Source organism: Acinonyx jubatus, chromosome X, assembly GCF_027475565.1.
Source record: "Acinonyx jubatus isolate Ajub_Pintada_27869175 chromosome X, VMU_Ajub_asm_v1.0, whole genome shotgun sequence".
NCBI lineage: Eukaryota > Metazoa > Chordata > Mammalia > Carnivora > Felidae > Acinonyx > Acinonyx jubatus.
The window spans coordinates 23,980,664-24,007,607 of NC_069389.1; the positions used below are offsets into that span (position 1 = coordinate 23,980,664).

At 35.6% G+C, this 26,944-nt stretch overlaps 1 protein-coding gene across 1 annotated transcript in view; it reads left to right on the forward strand.

Annotated features, from left to right (window-relative positions):
- Positions 1–26,944, forward strand: part of IL1RAPL1 (interleukin 1 receptor accessory protein like 1) — a 1,339,829-nt gene that overhangs the window by 180,608 nt on the left and 1,132,277 nt on the right. The window contains exon 2 of the mRNA XM_053202213.1: positions 14,385–14,490. Coding sequence (XP_053058188.1) covers positions 14,409–14,490 — 82 coding nt within the window. The 5' untranslated portion in view covers positions 14,385–14,408. The remainder of the gene's footprint in view (positions 1–14,384; positions 14,491–26,944) is intronic.

Sequence of the window (26,944 nt, forward strand, 5' to 3'; positions counted from 1 at the left end):
CAAGGCAAATATTTTAAAGAGTGTATATTATCTTATTAGTACCAGTATTAGTTAATTAAAAATTATCCCTGTGGTGTCTGAGTGGCTAAGTTGGTTAAGCATTCGGCTTTGGCTCAGGTCATGAACTTGTGGTTTGTGAGTTCCAGCCCCATGTCAGGCTCTGTGCTGACATCTGGGAGCCTGGAGCCTGCTTCGGATTCTGTGTCTCCCCCTCTCTCTGTTCCTCCCCTGCTCATACTCTGTCTCTCTTTCCCTCTCTCAAAAATAAATAAACATTAAAAAATTTTTTTAAAATGATCACAAACTGGGTGGTTGAAAACAACAGCTAAGTTTTCTGTCACAGTTCTAGGGGCTAGAAGTCCAAAATCAAGGTGACTGCAGGCCTGTTTTATCTGAAGGCTCTAGGAGATGATCCTTCCTTGTCTCTTTCTACCTTCTTGGTGTTATTAGCAATATTTGGCTTTGCCTGGCTTGGAGATGCATAACTCCAATCTCTGCCTCCACTGTTAAATGGCCTTCCTCCCTGTGAGTGCTTGTGTCTCTCCCCTTGTAAGGATACCAGTGGATTCAAAGTCCACCCTAATCCAGTATGATCTCATCTAAAGTTGGTTACATCCACAAAGGCTCTATTCCCAAATAAGGTTGTATATATAAGTGTGCAGGATTAGTACTTCAACATATTCTTTTGGGTGATACAATCCAACCCCAAACAGTCCTTTACAAACTCTGGGTAACTTTTCAGTCCAAATAAAATAAAATACAAGTTTTTCCATTTATTGGACTCTTCTTCATGTCTCACCTAGTTACCATCTCCTCCTGCTCTAGTCTGCTCCAACCATGTTGACCTTTTTTCTCTTGTGCAACCTAGTAACAAGTTGTTCTGTTCTCGTGGCTTTTGCATATGCTCATACTTTTTCTAGGGCATATTTTCCCCATATTCACATGTTACTGCTTCTTTATCATGGTTTAAGTCCCAAGTGTTAGGCAAAACCTTTGAGATATTAAAATAGTAACTTCTTTTTCTTGAAGTTTATTGAGAGAGAGTGAGTGTGTGTGTGTGTGTGTGTGTGTGTGTGTGTGTGTGTGCGCGCGCGCTAGCAAGCAGGGAAGGGGCATGGAGAGGAGAGAGAGAATCCCAAGCAAACTCCATGCTGTGAGCTTGGAGCCTGACATGGGGCTCGAACTGTGAGATCATGTCCTGAGCCAAAATCAAGAGTCAGACGCTTAACCGACTGAACCACCCAGGAGCCCCTAAAACAGTAACTTGTATAGCACATCATTCTCTTTCCTGTAGTATTATTTAATTTTCCTCACATTTATCATTAAACAAAATACATGTCTGCTTGTGTTTTGCCTGGCAAGAATGTAAGCTTGATGAAGGAAGGGTCTTGATCTGTCTTGTTTCCTATTACGTCTTCAGTACTCCAGTATCTAGGAGTGCAGGGCATATGTTGATCAACCAGTTTATATATTCATTAAAAACTCAGCAAGATGATATGCAGAATTGCTGAATAAATTCTGGAAAGTAGTCAGTACCAAATTCCGATTTACCTCTGATCTTCTGAACTTGTGGAAAAGTAGTGTTTCTAGTAAGCAGTGTTTCTGGTAAGCTATATGCTAAGTGCTGAGAAGTTAAGGAGTAACCAGATCTGACAGGCATAAAACAGTCTATATTCTCTTTGAGGAGGTAGTGTGACTCCTGTGATGCAGAAGTAGGAGTGTCAGATAGTGAAAACCTTTTGAGTAGAGTGAATGTAGCAAGTGCCTAGTTCAAAGCCACATAAATATCACATGGCTAGAATTTCATTCCATTCAGGGATTCTGTAAAGCACACACTGTCCTAAGAAGTATTAGCACTGCCTACAGGTGGATAATTGGATATGGATCCTGTGTGTTTTTATTTGTGGATACATTTGCATCAGAGGTCTAAGAACTAACTCCATTTTACTTATTTTTGGCTATTTAAAATATTGTCAGTAGAGGACATGGAAACTAATTTTCTAGTTGTGTGACCTTGGGAAAGGTGCTTTGTATATAGATAACAGTAGTATCTATGTGATTGAAAATTTGTGAGGATTAACAAAATAGTCTATGTAAAGTACTTAGATACATGCATGGCATTTAATAAGTGTTCAATGAAGGTTTGTGGTTTTTGATAAACACTGAAAACAGAATATGCAAAATCATATATGAATGTATAAATAATTATTATAATTATCTACAAATGCTACTGATGAACTAGAATATTTCTCTTATGTTTCTGGCTTCTGTGTTGTATTACCATTCTGTTACAGCAATAACAGCTAATCCCAAGCTTTGTGGCACAAAATAACAAAAATTTATTCTCTTTCATTTTTGAAGGTTAGAAGTATGAAATGTGATTTATGAGGCTATAATCAGGGTGTCTTCAGGGCTGGGTTTTCTGGGGGCTCCAGGACAGAATCTGTTCCTTTCATCTTCTGGCTTCTAGTCTTTGCTGACGTTTCTTGGAGCATGGCTTCCTCACCCCAATCTTCACTTCTCTATCCCATAGCCTTCTCCCTAGCTTTAATACTCTTGTCACCCTCTTACAAGGACCCTTGTGATTACATTGGGCCCACTTTGGAATCTAGGGTAATCTCTCCATGTTATGATCCTTAAATGAATGACGTGTGCAAAGCCCCTTTTTCCATTTAAGGTAACATATTCAGTGAATCTGGGGATTAGGATTTGGACATCTTTGGGGGGCAATTACTTCATCTTGCACAAATGCATTCCTGTTCTTTCAATTTTAACAGTTACTTTTTAAAAAGTACAAAGCTTTATCATTGTTTTTATTTCCTTGATGAGAATTCTAATGACCCATTGGCACATAGGACAAGTGCTTATATTTCTTTTCCTGGCAACTTCAGTGGTCCTGTTGTCACTGAGTAGTACCTAGGGGTGACTGCTAAGCACCTTTATAAAAGATAACTAATTGTACTTTGTTCTTTGGCCTCACAACTGATGTATCTGTCTTATAGAGAGTTCTGATTAACATAAAACCATGTTTTCTTGAGAGTTGCAGTGAGTTTCTTCAATATGTTGAATTTTAAACACAGCAAAATGTGATAGGGTCAGATTTATCCAGCTATCCATTAAATACATTGTCAGGAAAAACTCACAAAGGAGGGCACATCCACGCATCTAGGATCATGTTTGCAGCCCATGAGAGTGATGATGGAGTATATTTGCCTTTCTTCTCTGGTTTTGTCACTTATCTCATCCAATCTGCTGACTTTGGAACCCAAAAAATGTCTTTGGTATGAGCCTTGCAGCTGAATTACAGTAGAGGGAATGGTGAATATGAAAGGCTTAAGAAAGGTGAGTTAGAAAGGTGGTAGATGGAAACTGTGTATTGTTTTTATTTATGTTCTCTATTCTTGTACACAGTGCACTTCCCATTTAGCTAGTCAGGTTCGTCCATTCACTGGATTTTCTCATGTCACCAAATAAATGTGAGTTGTATTGAATTTTACAGAAATTTCTGACACATATGGGATATTTCCATTTCTCAAATAATTCCCAGTAATTTCAATCTGGAATTATTCCATAGAATTAGTTCAGCTATGGCTATAGTTGTCAACATAGCCCTGTAAGTGTTCAGTGGCTTATAACAATAAAGGGCGATACACTCTCAACTAAGCATCAGTGTTTAATCAGGAATATATCATTGTATTTGATTTTCACAGTAATCCTCACGAGGTGGAGAGTGTTCCCATGCCCATTTCACAGATGAGAGGACAGGTGTTTAGAGATATTAAGTATTTGTCCACATCTGCACAGTTGGTAAGAAGTTGAGCTGGACTTCAAATACAGGCATTTTACTTCAAGTTGGATGCACTCATTCACCCTCATTCTGTATCTCTTCAGGTCTCTCTTGGCAGACCATCAGCTGGTACTGGGGATTTTCTAAGCTATAGCTGGTTACACTAAGTAAGTCTGTACTTTGCAAGGGATGATTGCATACTTTTCAAATAACTTGATGTTGAGGCCCTTTCCTAAGAAGCTGCATCCCAGCCACCGTTCCTCTCAGAGTGGTTCCTCTCCCTTTCCAAAGCTGAGAGAAAGGCCTAGTGTCTTAAAATATACTTAGTTCTTGTTGATGTTAATGTTATGGAAATAGACTTTTTCTATGCATCTTTGTAATTCCACTGGTTTCTTATTTAACTGCCTTGGAGCTCTCTTTATATTGTTGTTCACATGGTTTCTGATTAAAACACCATGATACTAAGCACTGCCCAGAATACAAAATCTAACCAGAGGTAGCTTATTGTAATGTCTTCCTCTCAACTTAAAAAAATTACTTTGCTTATATTTAAGTATTTATTGATTAATTATAATAAATCATTATAGTTCTCAAGCATAATTTTCAAAAACTCATGAGTCTTAAAGGTATAAAATGAGCACATATCAAAGATTGATGTAACTCACTAATTAGTGAAGGAATTGGAAGACATGTTAGAGCTGGTTTAGAGGAGGTGTCAAAGCACCACAGATCTATATGCAGTAAAAAAATTTTGGAATGGATTTGCTACAACTGGTCTATATATAGGGTGGCAATCAATTGCATCCCACCAGACCACAGATAGTTTCCATTTCTATGGACAAGAATTACTTGCGTTGCTATTAACCTTCTAGAAGTTACCTTTTCAGAGTTGTGAAATAGCACATCTAAAGACAAAGTTGCACAGATAGGGTCAGGTAGCCCCAAGAAGCTCCAACTTTCTATCAGAAGATTATCTAGTAATCCCTATTGTTCATTCCAGGATCTCAAATATGTCATTAAAGTACTATCCTGTGGCTGCATCTACAGTATACGTTTTTTTCCTTCGGCTATCCACTATATACTTACGGCCTATTATCTGCTTGGAACAATTTAATAGGTATTGTAAACAGATCAGGAAATGTGTAGGTTTTTGTGTATGGGTTTGTGTCTGTTCACAATCTATTTTAATTAGCTTCTGATTGCTATCCTAGCCTTTGTATTAGTGACCCATGAAAGTGGATCTTATGACTGAGAATACTGAAAATTATTTTAGTGAAAAATTACTTAGCACAATGTAGTTTATCTGGATGACTCTTGGATTAAGACAAGTTTATGCTTTTAGAGAATTAAAATAATAGGAAACAATGTGAGATAATTTGATTCTGTAACAGCTTTTTTGTTAATTTTTCTTTTTTATTGAGGTCTAATTAACAAATACAATTTGTATATATTTAAGGTGTACCACTTGATTTTTTTGATACACATAAACATTGTGAAAGGATTACCACAATGAAGTTAATTAACATATCCATCACCTTACATACTATCATTTTTTGTGTTATGTTTTACTCTCATAACAAATTTTAAGGATAAAATGCAGTATTATTAACTGTGGTCGCCATACTATACATTAGATCATTAGATTGTATTGATCATGCCTAACTCAACCTCTGTACCCTTTGACCAGTATCTTCTCATTTTCCCTACCCCCAGCCTCTGGCAACCACCGTTCTATTTTCTACTTTCTAGAAGTTTGACTTTTTCAGATTCCGTGCATAGGTGAGATCATACAGCATTTGTCTTCCTCTGCCTGGCTTATTTCATTTAACCTAATGCCCTGAGGTCCATCCATGTTGTTGGAAATAAAAAATATTTTCTTCCTTTTTTAGGGCAGCATAATAATCCATTGTGTGTGTATGTCACGTTTTCTTTATCCGTTGATCTATTGATGGACACTTAAAACCTTTTCTAAGGAAATTTTAAAGTAATATAAAATGTTTATATTTTTATGAAAAGCAGTATATATTCATTTTTTTAAAAATTGGGCAAATATATAGCAATATGGAGGAAACCAATCATTCAGTATAATTATTTATGACAACAAAGGTCATATTAAATGATGTGAGGCAGTTTCTCTGGTCATTTTTTGATCTATATTCATATTACTCATAAGAATCATGCTCTATACAGCATTGTATTCTGCTTTCATCTCTGAGCATTTTGTTGTGACTAATTTTCCAAGTGACTGACTTCCAAAATATTTGTGAAGACTGAATAATATTTTATCTTATAGATACCCCCTACACTTGATTTTAATTGTCCTTCTGAATAATTAGATACTTGAATAATCGTTTATTAAATATCTCTTTATTTATCTCCATAAATCCAGATGGAGATTTATGAGTATTCAAGGGTGATACATAGTTACCAATCACTGCATAACAAATTACTACAAATTTGTATCCTAAAATGATAGAAATGTATTATCACACAATATCTATGGGTTAGAAGTGAGGGTACATGTTAGCTGGATCCTCTGCTCAATCTCACTAGGCTAGAATCAAGGTATCAGGCAGGCAGAACTCTCATCTGAGACCTGGGGTCCTCCTCCAAGGTGATGTGGTTGTTGGCAGAATTTAGTTCATTGTGGTTGTAGGATTGAGGCCCTCAGCATCTAGAAGCCACAAACCATTTCATGACATGTGGTTCTCTCCACAACATGGAAGTTTGTTCTTCAAGTCCAGTAGGAGAGCATCTCTGCTGATTGTTAATTCTCTGACATCTTCTGTGACCTTTAGATCCTCTTTTAAAGGGCCACCTGATGAAGCTGGGCCCACGGAGAGTGGTCTCTATTTTGATTCACTTAAAATCAACTGATGAGTTGATTGATTTACAACTACAAAACATCTTCTCTTCTGCTATATAATATAGCCTAACCATGGGAGTAATAACCTATCGTATTTATAGTCCTCACCCATAATCAAGGGGGTATGGGCTTCCATAGGGTGTGAACACCAGGGGTGGGAGTCTTGGGGGGCCATCTCAGATTTTTATTACCACAGAGTGATTTTATTTCTCTGTTCAGTGATAAAGTCTTCCTTTATCATATGTTCTATATTCTGATATTGGGTGCAGTGTTGTATGTGTATCTTTCATTGATAAGTGCATCAATTTTTGTAGCTGTACCAATTAACAAGTGTAGAATTAAAATGCATTTTTGGTATCTTGCAGGCAAGTCCTACTTAATTCTTCTTTTCTAAATTTCTCTCATTTATTCTTCCAGTCAAATTTTAGACTTAAATATTCAAGAAACAAAATAAAACATCCATTTGGATTTTGACTAGAAGTAATATCAGTTAAGAAAAATGTGACATTTTTAGTCAATATTGACAAGTGGCTAATATTTTCATCTTGAAGCACATTATTTTTCATAGTTTATAATGGAATAAAGTTTTTTAATGTCTTTATAACCATAACCTATAAATAATGAAAATTTTGGCTTTGTCTTAGCTAATATTTATATTTATAGCTATTATTCTTTCTGGTTCATGTCACTACCTAGAAGTTCTAGAAAAAAGCTAAGTAATAGGGGTGACTTAAACTACCCTTGCCAGTGTAAATTTATTTTATAAAGTTTATTAAATTTTTTATATTAGCTCTGATAATTTGTTTTGTCACTTTTAAAAGGTTTTCTTTGAAAAAAATAAAAGGTTTTCTGTGTTCTTACAACCATAACCATGGTTTTCTGTTCCTTAGAACACACTGTGTTCTCTGAAAATTTGCAGGTACTCATCTGTGCTATTTTGCAGTTTATACTTGAATAGTATTAAGAACTTTTAAATGTTTTTGTTTGTTTCCTGTTGTTTTGTTCAGAAAATTTTCATAATTTACCTTCCCAGAAATCCATTCTCTAATATTTTCAAATTTAGTAAAATTAAAAGTATTCTCATTTTTTGTGTCTTTGTGTATTTTATATCCTCTTTCTCACCTTTGATTTTGTTAATATTATTGGTCTTATTTTCTTAGTCGATTTGATAGAAGTTTAGTCTTTATAACACAGAGCTGGTTATGACATTCGGTTCTGTTAACACAGTTGTCTTCCCAATTGTTCAGGGATGTGGTTCAGACTTCATGAGAATTGAGCAAGCCCTTACTGTACAGGATCCTTTTACAAGTTTTCAGGCTCACCTGGTGCCACTCAGCAGGTGGGCCAGTTATTCCTCAGTAAGTACAGCCACTACTCTAGTCTGTTGGTTTGCAGAACATTCCATAGCATTTCATGTCACATTGCTGCACAGCAGACTACTTTGTGTATAAGTCTCAGGACAATATTAAAATAAGGAATTCATGTATTTTGAACAGCGTTATGTGACTGATCACTATTCTTATCACTTTGTAGGAGAATCTGTCAGGAACCGTATGACTGAAGACCTTATTGACATCTTGGCCTTTTAGCCAGATGATGAATTAACCTCTGGAGATCATTATAGATCTTAGTTATAAGGTCTGGACCTTAACCTTCTCTTGCCAGCCAGTTTCTATAGGAATGAATCATCTTCAGGCTGGGTTGTGTTAAAAAAAACAAAAGCAGAACCCTGTTTTGTTGTTTTGTAAAAAAAAAAAAAAAATTCTAGTGAGTTAAAACTTACTTTTGATATTCTATATGTAAGCACCTCATTACTTATTGAATAGATAAGTATTGAATAGATATAGTATATATATAGAATATATATATTATATTGTTTTATTTTCACTAGAGGTTTTGCAAATGCATCATAGGCTCTATTTATTCTCCTCTGCCTGCAATGTCCTGCCCATCCTGTTTTAAAGCCTTTATACCCTGGTTCAAAATTAGGTCAAAATATCATCCTAATATGAGAATGTTTTCATGGCTTCGCCAGGCAGCCCTGAGCTCTTTGCATAGACTTGAGAATTCTTCTAACACCTTTCCCTTTGATGTAATCATTGATTTTTCAGGCCTCTTGTCCATGTCATCTTTGGCTACAGTTACCATTTCCTAATGAGTTTGTGTTTTTAATACTTAAAACAGTATCTGAAACATGGTAGGCCCTCAAAAATTTTTTTAAGTAACTGTATAGATGTCTTCAGAAATTCTGAGTGATTTATTTTCCACAAGATAGTTGTCATAGGTTCATGATGGAGGAAATCAGTTTCACTGGAGCTAATTTTAAATATTTTGCTTTTTTTTTTTGCTAACTTTTAGTTGGCAGGGCCTTTAAGTACAACTGATATCATGTCCATAGGAAATTTATACCACAACTTTAACATGCATTACTTTATGTAAATTGTGGCTAGTAAAATGCTTTGTGCCATGCACAAATGGATACTTTAAATTTTTTTAATTATTTTTTTTGAGAGAGAGAGCGTGCAAGCACCAGCGGGATAGGGACAGAGGGAGAGAGAGAATCCCACACAGGCTCCACAGTCAGCACAGAGCCTGACACAGGGCTTGATCTCACAACTATGAGATGATGACCTGAGCTGAAATCAGGAGTTGAACTCTTAACCAACTGAGACACCCAGCTGTCCCTAAATGTTTCTTGTTATTAGAGTGGAAATGATGTACTTGTGAGTTTAGTAAGGTAAAAACTTTGAGGACTAAATAAAATATAATAGACCATTTTTTGAGCATAAGTAATTTTTACATACCAGCCAGAAATGGAGAGAATGGAGACATATGGAAAGAGCGTTTTAAAATGTCTATAGTGAAATGTCACTGTTAAACACTGATAGTTATCATAAAGACAAGTACTTAAAGGTTGTAAATGTTTGAAGTAGGTATTTGCTCCCTCACTGTGTTGTGAATAATAGGTCAAAAATGAAATAAACCAAAAGGAAATAAGCCTCTCACTTATGTCCATGTTTTGTAGACGACAAGTGTAAGGAGATGAATTTGCTTGCCTGACATATGAGTGAGACTCTTAATCCTCTTCATTCTTATTCTAAAACCAGTTCTCTCTGTTTTACGATGTAAGTAGAATAAAACAAACCAGTGCTAATTTGCTCCAGTTTACTTCCAATCTTTGTATTTATCCGTGTGTATTTTCTTTACTTCTGCCTCTAAAGGGTGTCTCAACTTTCCTGTACTAGTATCTCTTCCTTTCTCGATTCACTTGCCTCCTCTAGCTCTTCTCTTTGCTTCAGTTTACATACAAGTTCTTATCTTCCTCGTTCTCACCTAGAGTTAAGCCTCAACTTCTCTACTCTCAACTCTGGGTTTCACATCTTCCTGTTTAGGAACAAGCAGATAAAGCTTTTTTACTCATTAAATTTTCTTATTTGTTTAATTAAAGTAGTGGCCAGTATGACTGGCAGTATCTTAAATCTAATGCTAGTTTTGTCTCTTTTTATCCTTATAATACATAAACTCTGCTGATTTCATCCTTAAATATCCTTGCTCATATCATTGACTTGGCTCCTTGACTGATTTCCTCCATTTTCCTGTCCTACAAATATTTGTAGGCTCCAAAGTGAAAATGTAAGCCATCTTCTCTTTGTTTTCTATGCTTTCTTCCTGTTTATCCTAATCTATGTCTTTAATTTCAGCTAAAATTACAATATTGTTATCCTCCATCTTTACACTGAGTTTATGGCTAATATTTTTAGTTAACTACAAGAAAATTCTAGTAGGGAGTTTCCATAAGCTGTTTAAAATCTGTGTGCCTTAAATATAATTACATATACTTCTCCATCTTCATTGCCCAGAAGGTCTTACCTAGTTCTATATATTGATAAATAGGATCATAATAGACCTAGGTGCTCCAAGTGTATGCCTCAAACCCACTTTGAAAGCTTGCTTTCAATGCCACTTCCTTTAATATCCCTGAACTCTATTTATTCCCAAATATATTCTATTCTTGCGGCATTCACCTCTACTGTTTAAGTCTGACCTTCTTCTTTATCTTCCTATACTACTGCCTGCTAAGTAGTTTCTTCCAACTTCGACCTATGCTTTATGAAACAGTTAAGGTTTTTCACTTAAAAGCATCCTTTAGTTCTTCATTGTCCCTAGTACAAAGGATCTTAGGACTGTGTGAAAGGGGGATAGGTCAGAATTTGGGTTGTGTCATCATGTGTATTCTGAGGAAACATATTCAATATACATAAGTGTTTTCATGATATATTCAATATACATAAGTGTTTTCATGATATAAATGTTAAGAAAGTGAAGCTGCATAAAATATCCTTGGATAATGAAGTTACACAGTATATGAGTGAAAAACATTGTAGGGGGCATGAGGGAGGGGAAAAGTGATGGTTACCTAGCATATCTTGTTATTGACAATCCTACATTGACATCTTCAACTTCAGTCACCACAGCCCGTGGTCTGTTTACGCTTCATTCCTAGCATTTGCCATTTCACATCCTTTCCATATTAGTTTTTGTTGTTGTTGCTGTGACAAAATACCACAAACTTAGTGGCTTAAAACAACCCTGGTTTTTATTTTTACAGTTCTGGTGGTTAGAAAGTCAAAATGTATTAGACTTACTTGGTAAAATCAAGGTGTTGGCATGATTGCCTCTTATGTGGAAGATCTGGGGAAAATCTGCTTCCTTGCCTGTTCCAGCTTGTGGAGGCTACAAATATCCCTTGGGTCATGTTCTGTTTGTCCATCCCTAATGTGCATCACTCCAGTCTCTGACCTTTGCTTCCATCCTTAGAGTTTCTTTGAATATCATTCTTCTACTGCCCTTTTATAAGCATACTTGTTATTACATTGGGTTCACCTGACTAATCTCCCACCTCAAAATCCTTAATTTAACCACACATGCCCAGTCCCTTTGACATGTGGGGTAAATGATCACCAGTTCCAGGTTGTGAACGTGTTTGCGGGGTGGGCATTATTCTCTCCACCAGAGCGACAATCTCAGTCATACTTTATTCTAGATCCAGAAGTCCCTTTACCTTAAAAAAATCTTTACTTTATGACCTAACTGAAATACTTCCTCCTCTGAAAGCTCTTTGCTATGACTTCCCCAGAGCCAACCTGAAGCAAAATTAATAGATTTCTCCCTCTACTCCCTCAGCCCAGTATACTCACCATATGGCAGTAGGGCAGGTCTAATTAAATAGGTAAGCATTTGTCTCCTTTATTGGTCTATGATCCTTCTTTATTGGAGTGCATCACATAGTCTTTATGTCCCCACTACACCTTAGCACAGCATCTTGTAACTGGTACATGCTTAATAAGTGTATACCAAATGATGAATTTGAATACTAGAATTCAACTGTATACAATACCAACCACAGTCAGTCTTTCATTCAGTCCCTTTTTCAGCTAACACTTAGCATTGGAAATGAAAAGATGAATAAAGCACACATTCACCCTGGTGGGACTTCAAGTCTGGGAAAAGAGAAAGACATAATTAAAGAGATGAGCTAATAGCTTGAGGTAGGACATAAAGAAAGCTGGTAAATACAAAACGTGTCACAGGTGAGAGGATGTGAGTTGAGTTTCTGACAGTGTTAACGTAACAATAATGGCAACAACAGTCAACCACAGTGAAGACAGTAACAACAGCAACTTCCATTTCTTGAGTTTGTTGTATGTGCCAGTACGGTTCTAGGTACTGTGCTATATACTGTAATGATACCTATTTTTTAAATGAAGAAACCAGTCACAGGTTATGTGCTAAAAATCACACAGCTAATGGGTGGTGAAACTGGGATAAGAACCTAGACAGACTGATGGCTCATAACCATTATAGTATGTGTTCATTCTGCATAAGATTTAGTACTGGTTTATGTGAAGCCAAGTCATGATAGTATTAAGAATATTAATTATGCAACAAGTACAGCAAAGCTTGGATGTCTATGACTAGATATATTTCATCAGTCTTTCAAGATAAGATGTAATAAATGATATCAAAGAGGTTTATGAACATTACTGTAGACTGACCAAGATGTTGAATCTGTGATACGCTACATACTTTTCCCCCAATACACAGCATTTCAAGAGATTCAATTAAGGATCTTGATGTTACCAAATTGATGCTTTCCAAACCAATTTAGTTTCAAGAAATAAAATTGCAAACGAGCTTGTGTGCTTATAGAAATGAAACGAGTGAGGAAGTAGTATTTAGAATGAGAGTGAAGTAATAAGACAGTTAAGCTTGATGGTCTTGCAATGTGTAGTTGGATCCTGGAGTTCCTTGGGCAGTGCCGATTAAACTCACACTGAGAGAGGAACTGATTATTACTGCTAACCTGAAGGCTGAAGATATCAGCTTGAAGATTTCCTGCAGCTCCAGTTAGCGCAGTGGCTGGGAAATGGGATTCAGATTTTAGGAATGCATGACTCAGGCTTGAGCTGTAATGTGGCGGTTCGTCAGATATGTTTGATGAGTTGGCTTTTCGGACTAGGTTTCATTTATGTCTTTATGTGAACTCAAAGCCCTTGGTTAGAAAACTGAAACAGGCTATCATCATTTAAAGGAGCTAGAGTTCAAATAGCTTATTCTCAATACTTATTTTAAAAATTCACTGACTTTCTGACTAAAATGATGATGGTATCACTTTACTGCAAGTGAATAGATAGTGATTTTGTTCTGTGAATTAAAATGTGTTTGAACAGACTTATTAATGCAAATGAATTAATCATTTAAAAATATTCAGAGGTAAAAAATATTCAGAAGTATCTCAGGTGCTATGAGAGCAAAATATGTGACTGTCAAACCATCATTTCAGCTTCCTCGTTTTTAATAAAGTCATAGTGATTGAAAGCTGAATACAATCAGTCCTCAACTCTCTTGCAAAGAAACTTGTGCTGTCATGGATTGACAATATATTTGAACTGTGTTCTGACTTGATACTTTTTGAAGTTCAGTCTTTCACCTGTACTATCACAGTCCTACACAAAAATGAAAGAGGGATGATTTTCCCAGGAAGACAGTGTTCATTTCAGTTAATTTCAAATGAAACATATCCCCCTTTTGAAATCCAAACTCTAGACTAATGTCCCTTCTAGTACCCCTCTGAGAGCCTTGTAATAGGATGAAGTCATGTATCTTTCTGTAGCTTTCAGAGACCGTATAGTTTCTTTCAATAGAGACAAGAGTCTTAAAATTCTCTTGAAGTATCTTTTAGAGATTTTTGAAAGAGAATTGTAAAATTATAATTAAATCTTTAGAGGCATAGAATTTATGATTTCTTGATTGGGAAGAAGGATATAGAATAAAATCATATTCCATTGTAACCTGGAACTTTAAAATACGTTAGTATTTGGTAATTTATATTAAAAATAGTGAAATAGTCCTTTTCAAGGGATTGTTTTCACTTAATTTAAGTGCAATTGGGTCCTCTAAAAAGATAAATTTTAAACCTTTAAGCGATCATAAACTTTTAAAGCATTTGGGGGGCCCCTTGGAGACAGAATTTTGGCACTACTGGTTTGGATTTTACTTAGGAATCACAGCATCTAGGGAAATATAATACAGATCCTGTTCACATTCTTTCCTTTGGTGATACTCACTGCCCTAATTGTGTGCATGATCAGAAGTTGACCAAAAATCTTAAAATATTGCTATATATGTTTTTTTTAAATGTGTGTTTTTTCTTTTTGTTGGTTGATTTAGGGAACAGCCTTTAAAAGCTGGAAGATGAAAGCTCTGATTCCACACTTGATTCTCTTATATGCTACTTTTACTCAGAGTTTGAAGGTGGTGACCAAAAGAGGCTCTGGTAAGCAGTGTATCTTCCTTTACTCTCATGTTTATGGCTTAAGGTGATGGTGCTACGTTCACATATGTGCCATTTGTGGAGAGAATGAAAATTAAGCGGGGAGGTCCATGTTGTAGAAATATTGCCGACATATCTTGAAATGAATGGAGCTTACAGGGAATTAGAAAGGTGAGACTAGGTTGAAAAAAAATGGGGCTTATATCATTAATTACTATGAATTTGAATGGATACTATACCAAAAGCTTGTATTTTTACTTCATTTTATAGTATGATTTTCAACATTCTTTTATGAAGAGTGTCATTTTAACTTGTGCGTGGAAATATTGTGGCTTAGTTTCATGTTAACTTTACTGTTACCATTTCAATATCAGCTGTGCTTAGAGCAGATTCTTTTTAAGGGTGTACTTAAGCTGTTTTGCTGGATTATTTTGCAGGTACTTAAAGAAAGCTCCAGAGTTACTTACGAAAATGTTTTGGGGAAACATCCTAATATGTTAATAGGAAACATAGAAGTAAAGTAGAATGGTAATATGAAAGGGGCTGCTAAAGGGAATAATGTGGAAACAGGGAAAACTTTACATGTTATAAGGCATTTTGGTTTTCAGTTGACAGTTGATACTTGGAATTAGTGAAATTAATGTATGAGGCAATTGAATAAATACTACTACCAATTTGAAGTTGCATTTTGTCTACTAACTCACCGATAATACAAACCCTGCCACACTCACATTTTATGTGGGGTTACAGAATTTTTTAGTATTATGGCTTTTGAGTATAATGGAGAAAGTAATGTATTGTGTTTAGGTGCTAGAACTAGAATGTGTTGTATATTAGTTCTAGAGACACAGTGGGAAAAAGAGATAATGTGCAGGAGGCTGCAAGGTGTTGGGATTATCAAGAATTGCATTAGCCAAAATATCTTTGGAATTCAGAAAGGAGAGGGAATGAAAGGGCCCAGATGGGGCTACAGCAAACATTTTCAGTTCCTTAGGTACAGAGGCTTCAAACTCAAACTGATTATCTAATGAGAAGGCCAAATGTGAAGGAAGTGGAGAACATCTGCTCCCATGAGCCCCCCTTCCCTTGAGAGAAAATCTAGGGAAGAATTGAGGGGTATTTCTGCATGGGCGAAGAGGTGGTGCAGGGTTGAGGCTTAAACGACCTTTACTGAGCCTGTTCGCTCTAGAACTTTTTGGCTATTATACAGCTGTTGTTTCTGTCATTGATGTGGTTGTAGACAATGTGAAAAAATAGTGTTTCTATGTTGACACATTATATCATATGTTTCCCTTGATGGATTTTTTTTTCTTTTTAATGGGAGAAATCCTAGAGCAGGATTATGATGCAGTCGTTTTTGTAATTTGGGTGGATTACTAGCAAATACCAGATGTTTTGATTATTTGTCTGCTACTTGCACAGAAGGTTGAGCATACCTATGGGAGTTACAATAGGTAGAAGGGAGAGCAAATCTTGTTTGAAGCTGCTAATATCTACAAAATTGATAGCTTCTACAATGGCAGTTTGCGTTAAAAGCACTTAACAGGAATCTGAGATTCTGGCCATATAGAAGAGAAACACTTAACTGTATACCTATTATAGCAAAATGAAACTATTTAAATGAGAGATATTAATTGAATCTTAAAAACTTAATTTTTTCTGGCTATTATACTTGATAATATAAATTTTTTTCAGTTCTTTTTGTGTATGTCAGATTTAAGATTTATATATTCAAGGGCAAATGTGACTTTTTTCCCACCATCACATGATGGTGATGGCTTCATTCTATATAACCTCTAATTTTGGGGAAAAACTTTTATTAAATTGGGATTTACCTTTGCTAGAGTAGCATGGGAGCAGAGCTAGAAATGTGGGACAGTTGGAAAATTCATTTCTCCTTCTGCTCCAGAGACCTGAGAAAACTCAATGACCTGTCTCAGAATCAATTTTTATTTTAATGATATAATTATTTTAGGAGGGTGGTAATAAAATGCTGTTCTCAGTTTGGCAGAAGTTCTGAGACATTGTTCTCCACTATTTACAAATATAGTTGTCAAATAGCTACTTAATACCTCCCAAGCCAAATATGTTTTCTGTATCCTAATATAAAAATGATAAATAAGGCAGATACTGAGATTTGATTTGTTTACTTTTCTGTATAATGTGAATTAAGACAGCTTCTCTCAGTATCTTTGTTGAGACCCAGATGGATGCAAGTTTGTTTGTTTGATTTTTGAATATTTAGTGTGCAATTTAGGAATATAGAACATTACTTTGCCCGTATACTCTCAAAGCCAGCACTCATTTCACCTGATGCCTGTTACCATGGCACCTTTGTTGAGAGAAGCAGATATGTAGCTTCTTGAAGGGCATTGTTACTGATTTCCATAGATCAAGTAGAAGAGGAGTGCACTTGGCATCTCCTCCTTAAAAGATGAATGGCTCAGTCTTCAGGCCCAGCCCAACCTATAAAACCAGAGGCACCAAGGCCAGGGAATAAAAATCAATTTTTGATGTTCAATGTCGCATATTAACTGAGAGGGCTACTTATCCTTCTTCTTCCTTCTCATCATTTAACTCTTTGTTTTATTTTTAGTTTTATAAATCTTTTTGGAAATTCACTAAACATGATTTAGAACCCAATTCTTTCCATGTGTGTTTTACTAGAATATAATTTTTAATTGACTATGAGCACCAGAACACCAGTACTAGATATTTTAATAACCAAGAGCATATTAAATATGGTTGTAATATGCAGAGTAATGTTAATTTTTTATGCCGCTTTACTTGTGTAAAGTGTTGACTTTAGAGAAACACATATGGTCTTCCATGAATATGTAGAAGTAGATATTGGTTTCTCATTAACGGAACTAATTTGAAAGCAATAGGAGCTCTTTCTTCATAAACAAGCTGAAGATATATTATTTTTATCACATCATCGTACACCCCCACTGCTATGAATTTAAGGAACAAATTAAATATAATGTAGTTATGTCGTCATAATATCCTTGATTGAAATAGTAAAAATTCATTTTTATGATGCTTTGGTTTAAATATCACTTCTGGTGTGTATGTAATAATCAAGGGTTGAATCTGGTTTCTCAGGTCATGGTCTGAAGTTTTGCCTACGTTTAGAATGAAGGCCTTTAATATCAGTGGAAGCAGATATTCAGCCTTTGTACCCAACAGATTTTCTTTTGGAACAGTTTTCTATCTTGTTTTTAGTTTTTATAAGCAGCACTTGAAGAAAGCATTAATACCCATTCTCCTCTAGTTTATGAAGCATTGTAGCAATTCACTAAATGAACATTTGACTTGCTGTCATTTGTAGAATGCTGTACAAAAAACACACGTAAAGCAGATGCTTGCTTGGAGAGTCTTTATCTCCACCAGTTTAGAAAGGTGGGCTTAATGTTTTTGTTGGTTGGTTGGTGTGTGTGTGTGTGTGTATCTTTCTTTCCTCTCCTCCCTCTCCCTTTTTCTTTTGTTTTTTTTTTTCTTGTGTTTCATCTTTTCCTCCTCTTGGCTGCCTCCTCTCTGCTTTCTTCTCTTTTCCTTCCTTCCCTCTCTCCTTCCACACCTCTTTCCTTCTTTTTTATTAGTGTATTTGTCTGGAAACAAAAGAATCTATTTTGATAGATTAGGTCTTTGTGGACCTTTTTTTACTTTTTAACTACAAAAATATTGTTATCACCTTGTTTGAAGGGTTAAAGTCCATGAAACACTATGTCTTCACAAGATTATTTGAAGAGTGTAGTATGGTCTCTGTTAATAATGACTGTTAATTTTTTTTTTAATTTTGTGTAAGAGGATTTGGGATATGATTCAGGGACAGGGAAATAATGTAAACTGTTGAAGGACACTTATGTACAGAGTATAGTATCTTTGGGGAACTAAAGCGTGAGTTATGATTTGGCTCAAAACTTGGGGTCACTGAATATAAATGAAGCTACAGGGAACTGGATATTGAGACTTGGGAAAAGAAAGGAATCCAGACCTTTTGTTTGTTTCTCTTTGCTCTCATACCCATCTCTAAAATACAAGATAGTGAGTGCAAGTACCATGGTTTATATATGCTTATAACCTCTACAGTGCCACATATGGTATGTGTTTCAGAGTCTGTATTCAATAAAATGTCTTCATGAAATAATGATTACATGAATATAAGAGTGAGTGACGTCAGTGTTTAGGCTGGTGAGGATGCTACAAGACCAACACAGTATTCAGAAAATAAAGGTAAAGTAAAATAGGCATTTAGGAAAGACTTTTTTTCTTAAAGAGAAATTAGCATAGTGTACAGTATGAGACTATTGAAGCAAAAGATAGAAACTCAGAATAAGCAATATATAAGTCACACTGAGGGTTTATATGGAGACAGTGAACCTTGGCACATCATGAGTGTTTTCATGAGCTTGAAGTACAATTCAAAATCTGCTACAAGGAAAGGAAAATGATTGTTTAAATACCAGTGGATTGGAATTTTACTACATTTAGTGCTGCTTTAAAGAAGTATTGTTATTATGCAGACATTGTCGTTTTAATGGTATTTCTCAGTATAGACCACCGTGAGAAGGGTGTAGTTCATGATTACTGAAACACTATAAATACGCAACTGACTTCAGTATAGAAAAAAATATTCACAATTATTAGAGCATATGGGGAATAGTAAGTGTCTATATTACTATAAACCCAAGGGTACAACTTATTCTAGAAGGTATTTAAGATGTGTAAAAGGTACCTAAAGCAGCTCACTAATAGAAAGTAAAAGGATTACCACAGGGAGTGATGTTCTTTTCATTCTAGAGCCTGACAGTGGACACGTGTTTGTGTAAATTGAGTTAGATGCACTTCTTTCTGACAGCAAGAGGAACTCTCTCAGGAGGTTTTCCTCAACTTGTAACTCTAATCTCAAATAATTTATACAAAATAAGGTTAGTTAAATCACCAAAGATACAGTTTAGGTTCTAATCTTTGTATTTGTTATTTCTGGATCTTCATTTCTTTAAGTGAAATAAATTATACTACTGTGTAAACAAACTGAGATTTAACTGAACAGGAGTGAGAAGTTTGGTGGGGTGTTTCCATCTCCTGCCAATGTGATTTATGTGTTGGAGCTCTCGGGGGCATTCCAGGAAGTCAGTGAGCTTAATTCCACATGATTAAGATACAACCTAGTCCCCCAGCATCTGCCTTTTATTATGTTACCATGTGTTTATTCCCAGTTTGTCAAATATGTCAAAAAGTATGAAACATTTCTCCTATTTTTCCTTTGGGATAGCTGATAAGACCAAACTTCTGAGGCTTTGTTTCTTTACTTTTTGAAGGAAAAAAATGTACTTTATTTTTTCTTGGAAAACATCTCCCTCTTTTATTTACCTTGTTTTTATAATAAATTTAGAAATTAGATCTATAATAATTTTTGTATTCCTTTGAAATGATGTCTTGAATCAGAGTAAGTCTAACAAACAAATGGAACTTAACCCTGACAAATAAAATAATCCAATCCAAAATAATCTAACAGATTTGTTTAATAATTACCTAATATATCACAGAATTTCACCATAAACTTGTTCAGTTTTAGTTGTCAGTACAATTTTATATAGAGTTGGTGTAGATTAATGTCATCTGTGGAGACTGATGCCTGGTTCATGGTAAATTTACATGGAGAAGATAAACGTCAATATGTACCAATCTCAGAAGTTGAAAAGGATTTAAATGGAAGGGGAATATTCCAAGTTGATAAATATATCAGTGTGACACTATATCAAAGGGACAATAAAAGATACATCCTGCTGTGTATTTAAAGGGAAAAGTGAGGGGTAGAGGCAGGATTGAGGAGCCAGTCAGTGGTGGGCATTTTGAGACCTGTTAAGAAGTTAATACTCATTCTAGAGATGGCAGAGAGGGGACTACTGGTGGATTAGTAGATGAGAACCTGATCCACAATGAGTTTACTATAGGCTTGAAGATGATCCATGAGGTGGCTTGCAAATTAGGGACACTTTTGTGTTAGTTTCCTATTGCTGCTTTCACAAAGAATAAAAATCCACTCTCTTAAAGCAACACAAATTTAACATTTTATGATTGTGAAGGTCATATGTCTGAAATAGGCTGGCAGGACTGTGTTCTTTGTGCAGGCTTTAGAAGAGAATTTGATTCACTGCCTTGTCTAGCTTTTATTGGCTATCTGCTTTTTCTGGCTTCTGGTCACCCATCATTCCAACCTCTGCTTATGACATCATATCTCTTCTGTGGCTCTCCCTGCCCCCCACCTTCCTCTTTCCTTGAGAAAAGACCTGTGTAATTGCATTGGAACTGCATAGGTAATCCAGGAAAATCTCCCTATCTCTAGATCCTTGATGTAATCAGACCTACAAAGTCTCTTTTGTTGTGTTACATAACTAAATCATGTGTTCCAGGGATTATGATGTGGACATCTTTGGGGGAGGTGGGTGCATTATTCTGTAACCACGACTGATAATTACCTAAGTTAGTAAAACTAACTTACTGCATTTCGAGTAGAAATTAGAGAATGGGTGGTCAAGAGGTCAAGGAATGGAGGAAGATGAAAAATTTCTCCTAAAGGGACCATGTGATCTATGGAAAAAGAGAAGGAGTAGGGGAGAAAAGGAGGACAAAGGGAAAAGAAAACAGGGTAGAGAGAGAGGAATGGAGATAGGGAAGAATAAAGATAAGAAAGGATCTGGTGATGCTTTGGATCTTTATAACTTTTAAGTTTCAAGTGCACCCCACAAATGTGCTCTTAAAAATATCCCCCCTTGCTTGTGATATCTTAAAGGAGTCTGTGTTCCTTTCATCTAAAACTGCCCAACACAAAAATGATTTCCTGACTCAGAGTAATAGCAGTGAGAACAGGAAAAAGGAGAGAGCAACTTTCAAGTTAGAATCCATTGAGTTTGATGATTAGATGGACATTTGAAAAAATAATGGTAGAGAAAATAATTCTGTAATAGGATTAGATGCCATCTACCATATTAAAGGTTTCCAAAGAACAGAAACTCAAGACACCTATTTAAATAAAACAGTAGGGAAGTCTTTGTGATTGAGATGAAGCCCCAAAAGTGGATTGAACACAGAGTATGAAGAGTTTCATGTGTCTTGCCAGGGGATTTTGGATTTTATCTTGTAGAATAAAAAGTTTTGGCTGAGATATTTAATTACTTTGCAAATCTCTTTAGTAGTATATTAGGTCTGTGAGGGTGGGCCTCAGATTTGGCACATGTGTTCATTGTGGTGTCTTCTATACACTACAAAGATGAAACTCCTTGATAGTTATGCAATAGTGCTGCACAAATGTTTGTACCAGTCCATCAGTGAAGCTGCCTTTACAGAGAAGAAGAGACACAAACAGTCAAGCTGTAAAGGCTCACACATGACAATGACATGGTCCCATCTGTTTTTGAACAGATAGTACTCCCGTAGGAAAGACTGTATTGGGATTCCAGAGTGCTCAGTCAGGGAAACAATAAAAATCATACTGAGGTACACTAATGGCCGGAATAGCAGTCAAAGGACTGAAAACATGTTTCTGTAGAAAAGTAAATGGGATTAAGTGAATATTTTGAGAAAGAATATGAAATAATTTGAAAAGAAGTTAATTTTGAGGGTGTTGCCAATTAGGAGGAGGGGCATTTCTTTTTCATGGAAATGAGATGGAATGAGTTCAGTTTGGAACATATGAGCTGTGGCAGTCACTGAAAATATTCAGCTGATGGACTTACTGGTCTGGAGTTACAACTAGTTTCCTGTGGATGCCGTGACAAATTACCACCAAGTGGGTAACTTAAAACAGCAGAGATCTATTCTCTGACAGTTCGGGAGTTGAGAAGTCCAAAATCAAGGTGTCAGCAAGGCCACATTCCTTTTGAAGACTATGTGGGAGAATCCTTCCTTGCCTCTTCTAGCTTCTGGTGGTTTCAGGTGTTCCTTGCTTTGGGTCTGCATAGTTTCAATCTCCCTGCCTCCATCTTCAAATGGCCTTCTTTTCTGTATCTCTAATCTCCCCATGCCTTTTTTTTTAAAAGGACACTTGTCACTAGATTTAGTGTCCACTTCAATAATTGAGGATGATCTTGAGGTCAGAGAGTTACTGTCACATTTTAAATATGTGTGTGTGTATACATACATATCTGTGTGTGTGTGTGTGTGTGTGTGTTTGTGTGTGTAAACAAAATCAGTATAAGGGCTGTTTATTTTATAAAGTTTGCTTAACTCTTAGATGTTATATTATTATTTTTTACACTTTGGTAAAACAGGTGTAAACCTGTTGGTCATCCATGAAAATGACAATAATTGTACTATAGAAAGGATAAAATTTCTCCAACCAAAATTTTGTGAATTAGATTTGAAATAGTTTGCCTCTCTCCTAAAGGTAGGGTAATACTGACTCAACTTTCATTCCCTTATTTCATACAGACGAAGGGTAAAGGTGGCTTACAAGGGTACTAAAGTGTGTCTTGTTTAATCTTCATGTTGACTACTGTAAGTTGTCAGCTATTTCTACAGACAACTGATAGTGACATGCCAACTTTTTTCCTACACTGATGATGACTAAACACACACGCTGTGAGTTACTTTCCCAGAAGTACTTTAGGTTGTTCTTATGAGTGTTATGAGACTTAAAGAATTGGAAATTAAAAAGTTGGATTTCAGTCCAGTTTTGTTGATTGGGACAAGTCCTTGAACCTTTCAGACCTCAGTTTCCTTTTCATAAATTAAAAATTTTGAGCTACATCATCATCAGTAGAAATAGAAGTTTATCCATTTGTTCATTACACAAAGCATTTAGTGAACACCATTGCGTACTCAGTACATAAAATGGCACTTGTTCTTCAACATATTGTACATATTTACAAATCAATGAAATTTAGATGGCCAGAGTTTTTAGTCAGAATACTCCCTGGCCACATTTACCTTTATATTACACAAATTGTCCTAGTACTGCAGGGTGAAGGATATTATCAGTTTAAAACAAAGGTTCAATCAAGAAGTAATTTTTTTGGTCTGATAAGCCCATGCCATATAATTAGAACAGTAAATAAAGATAAGGTACTTTTCCTTGCAGGTAGTGATGTGTCTAAGTGAAATTAGGTTTGGCAGTTCACAGTGCTTAAACTGTTTTAGCCTATTTTTGCTTATTTATGGCAGATTTCCATTTGTAGAGTTGTAATCTCTTAAGATAAGTACTTTTTAGAGTACTGCCTTGCATGGAAAATGTTGCCTTAAGGCAATGACACTGGATAACTTTGTCAACTTTTAAAATCCCATGGGTTATATATAATCATTTCTTTAAGAAGTGTCTGTCTGTAAGCCTCTCGTGGGCATCCTAAACACTTCAGTTATTATTTATATTTTACTAACTGTACTAAAATGTTTCCTAATTAACATTGCTACCTGGATTTCAGTAAAGTTCTATTGTTGGCATTTTACTTTGATTACTAGAAGCATATTCCATTTACTTTTTATTTTACTTGACATAAAGGTTGTGAATGATAAAGGAAAATTATTTTAATCACTGATGAAAAAAGGGTTTCCATACTCTGAGGACTTGATATTTTTTTCTTCAATATATTTTCCCATTAGAAAAAAAAGACAATTTCAACTTGAAAAGAAGATTATTCCAGTCTTCCCTATAAATATGTTCTATAAAGTAATTGGATGGACTCTCCAGTGCCATCTGGTGGCTTTTCAGAGTTGGTGAAAATACAGGAATAAACAAAAAGGAGAAAATAAACATGGAAAGAAAATTTCTAATGAATTATTGTTCAGAAGTTATTGTAGTTGATTTTAATATTTTCCAAACCTTTTTTTTCTACAGTTTATTGCCATAGGTTTAAAGAAAAGTGTACATATTTCTGTTCTTTCTTGGGTATTTTCTATAATAGAAATTTGCAGAGTTTTTCAAAGGGACAGAAAAGATACTGTATTTTAACAATATATAATCATGTCAGTTTGTAGCCCTATATTATCAGAGTTCAAGTTATATACACAAGTACATTCATATCATAAAGTATTTAAAAAATTCCTTCTTGTAATATGTCACTGCCATTAAGGTCTTGTCATTGTAATGATTCAGGTATTAAAAAGAGAAAGTCAGTAAAGATTTTCTAGTTCACTAATATATATAAAAGCTGCTGGTATAAATATGGAAATGAAGAATATGGGAGAATGGCTCTGTGCTACACTGTTTATGTTTTTCTAGAGGACTGGGCATGAAATATGAGGTGGAGGGTCCTAAGTATAGTCAGGCTAATATATGTAAATTACTAGTCACCAGGTAAAGTTACCCTGAAAAAGCACCTGCCCTTATCTGCATAGCCTAAAAGAAGGAGGTCCAAATTGAAAGGAAATCCTGGTTGGCCATGTGTCATTTTTTAAAAAATAAAATTTCCATAAGGCTTTAGCTGTTCTAAAGTATCTTAGCAAATTAAAAGAATATGTTACACATACACAAATACTAACATACAATCTATTTTTCAAAAATCTTTGTAGACTTTGAAGATTATCTCCAACTCTTAGCATTTATGAGTAACCTATATATAACGTGTACAGCTGTATTTGTTAGTTTCTTTTAGGGTTTTATGCATTTATGACCTAAGGTCACATGGAAGCTCTTTTGTCTTCCCGATGGACAAAGTAATAGGGTCTGTATACAGTTGTTAACATTTATTGAATTCTTACTGTAGTAAATGATCAGTAACATTGACTGACATCAGTTATGCCTAGGTTTAAAAGAGGTTAAAATGTTTAGATATTTGGTTGTAAGGATTTGACTTTTGGATTCCTTATTTTAGCCACTAACTTAAAGTAAGTTTTAGTAAAAGAAACAAGGTGAAGTGATTTATCATTGTTAGGTTTGATCACTTCATCCTTTGTTTTCCATATCCATGAATTGTATTCTGAAAATTGTTGATACGGTTTCCTCATAGCTTTGGTGATGATTGCTTTGGAAACATATGGATTACTTATTTTTGTAGCTGCATGCTTTTTCACATCATAAAACTCATGTATGTATCATAACTTTGGAAGTGATCATGCTAGAGACGTGGAACTTTCATATTCACTAGACCTTTCTAGTTACTCTTTTATATTTAGCAAGTATTTTCACACAAAGCACTCCATAAACAAACCACTGGATTGGATTCTCTGGGGGGTTAACATGAAGAACAATCTACCCTCTCTGTACTATCTCTATTGTTAAAGATCTTACTAAAGAAATAAATCATATGAGATACACTAGTATATCAGTTTGCTCTTGCTGCTGTGAAAATTACCACAAATGTCATGGCTTAAAACAACATATTTATTATTGTACAGTTCTGGAGGTCACAACTCCTAAAACCAAGATGTCAGCAGGGCTGCATTCTTTCAGGAGCCTCCAGGGGAGAATCTCTTTCCATGCATGCTGCAGCTTCTACAAATCGTCTGCATTCCTTGGCTTGTAGCTCCTTCCTGAACTCAAATCCAGTGACCTGTCTTTCAGACTCACTCTTTGACCTCTCCTTACGTTGTCACAAATCCTCTGATTGTGATTCTGCTGCTTGCCTGTCGTAAGGATCCTTTTGATTACTGTTAGAATCTACACAGTCTAGAATACTCTTTTCCATCTCAAGATCCTTAATCACATCTGCAGAATCACTTCTGCCATATGAGGTAACATTGACAGGTTCTGGCAATTAGGATGTGGAAATCTTGGGGGAGGGGAGGGCATTCTGTGTATCACGGACATACACTACAGTACTTGAAAGAGTTTGATATGGTTGGAATACATGTACAGGTGGGCACAACATGAGTGAAAGGAGGGAATGTGTCAGGGAAAAAGTGGAAAAAGATAGGTGGCAACCATATCACAAAGGGCTTTGTATGACATGACAAGAAATGTGAATATTATCTTGTAGGAAACAGGGAACAACCAAAGGAATTTCAACAGGTGTGTAGCAGGAGTAGCCTGACCAGGTAGATTGGAAATATCTCTGAGACCAGAGGGTGGGAAATGAGGCCAACAGTCTAGGCCAGGAAGTTATGAATTGAGGCAGTAGCATTAAGGGCAGAAAGGAAGGTGCTTATTTAGATATAGAATTAATAAGAACTAGTGGCTGACTGTACAAGTAGAGAGAGAGAGGTGAAAGGTGATTTCAGTTGCTTTTATTAAATTTAAAGTTCTGTTGAGAATTAATAACTGATGTTGCATTTCTAGACTGAATTCTTCCTGCAAAGATACATTTTTTACTTTTCAATATGATCTATCCTCTGTGGTTTGGCTTTGGACCTGCCTACTGTACATCTGACATAAAAGTCTAGGTTTGGAGCTAAATCCCTCTTTTGTAGTAGATCTCTTACATAGAGCATCTTCCTAAAGTCAGCATTTACTCGTCATAGTTCTTTCAAGTTTCTTCTATCATATTGCTTGTAATGCAGGATTGTATAAATGAGTGTG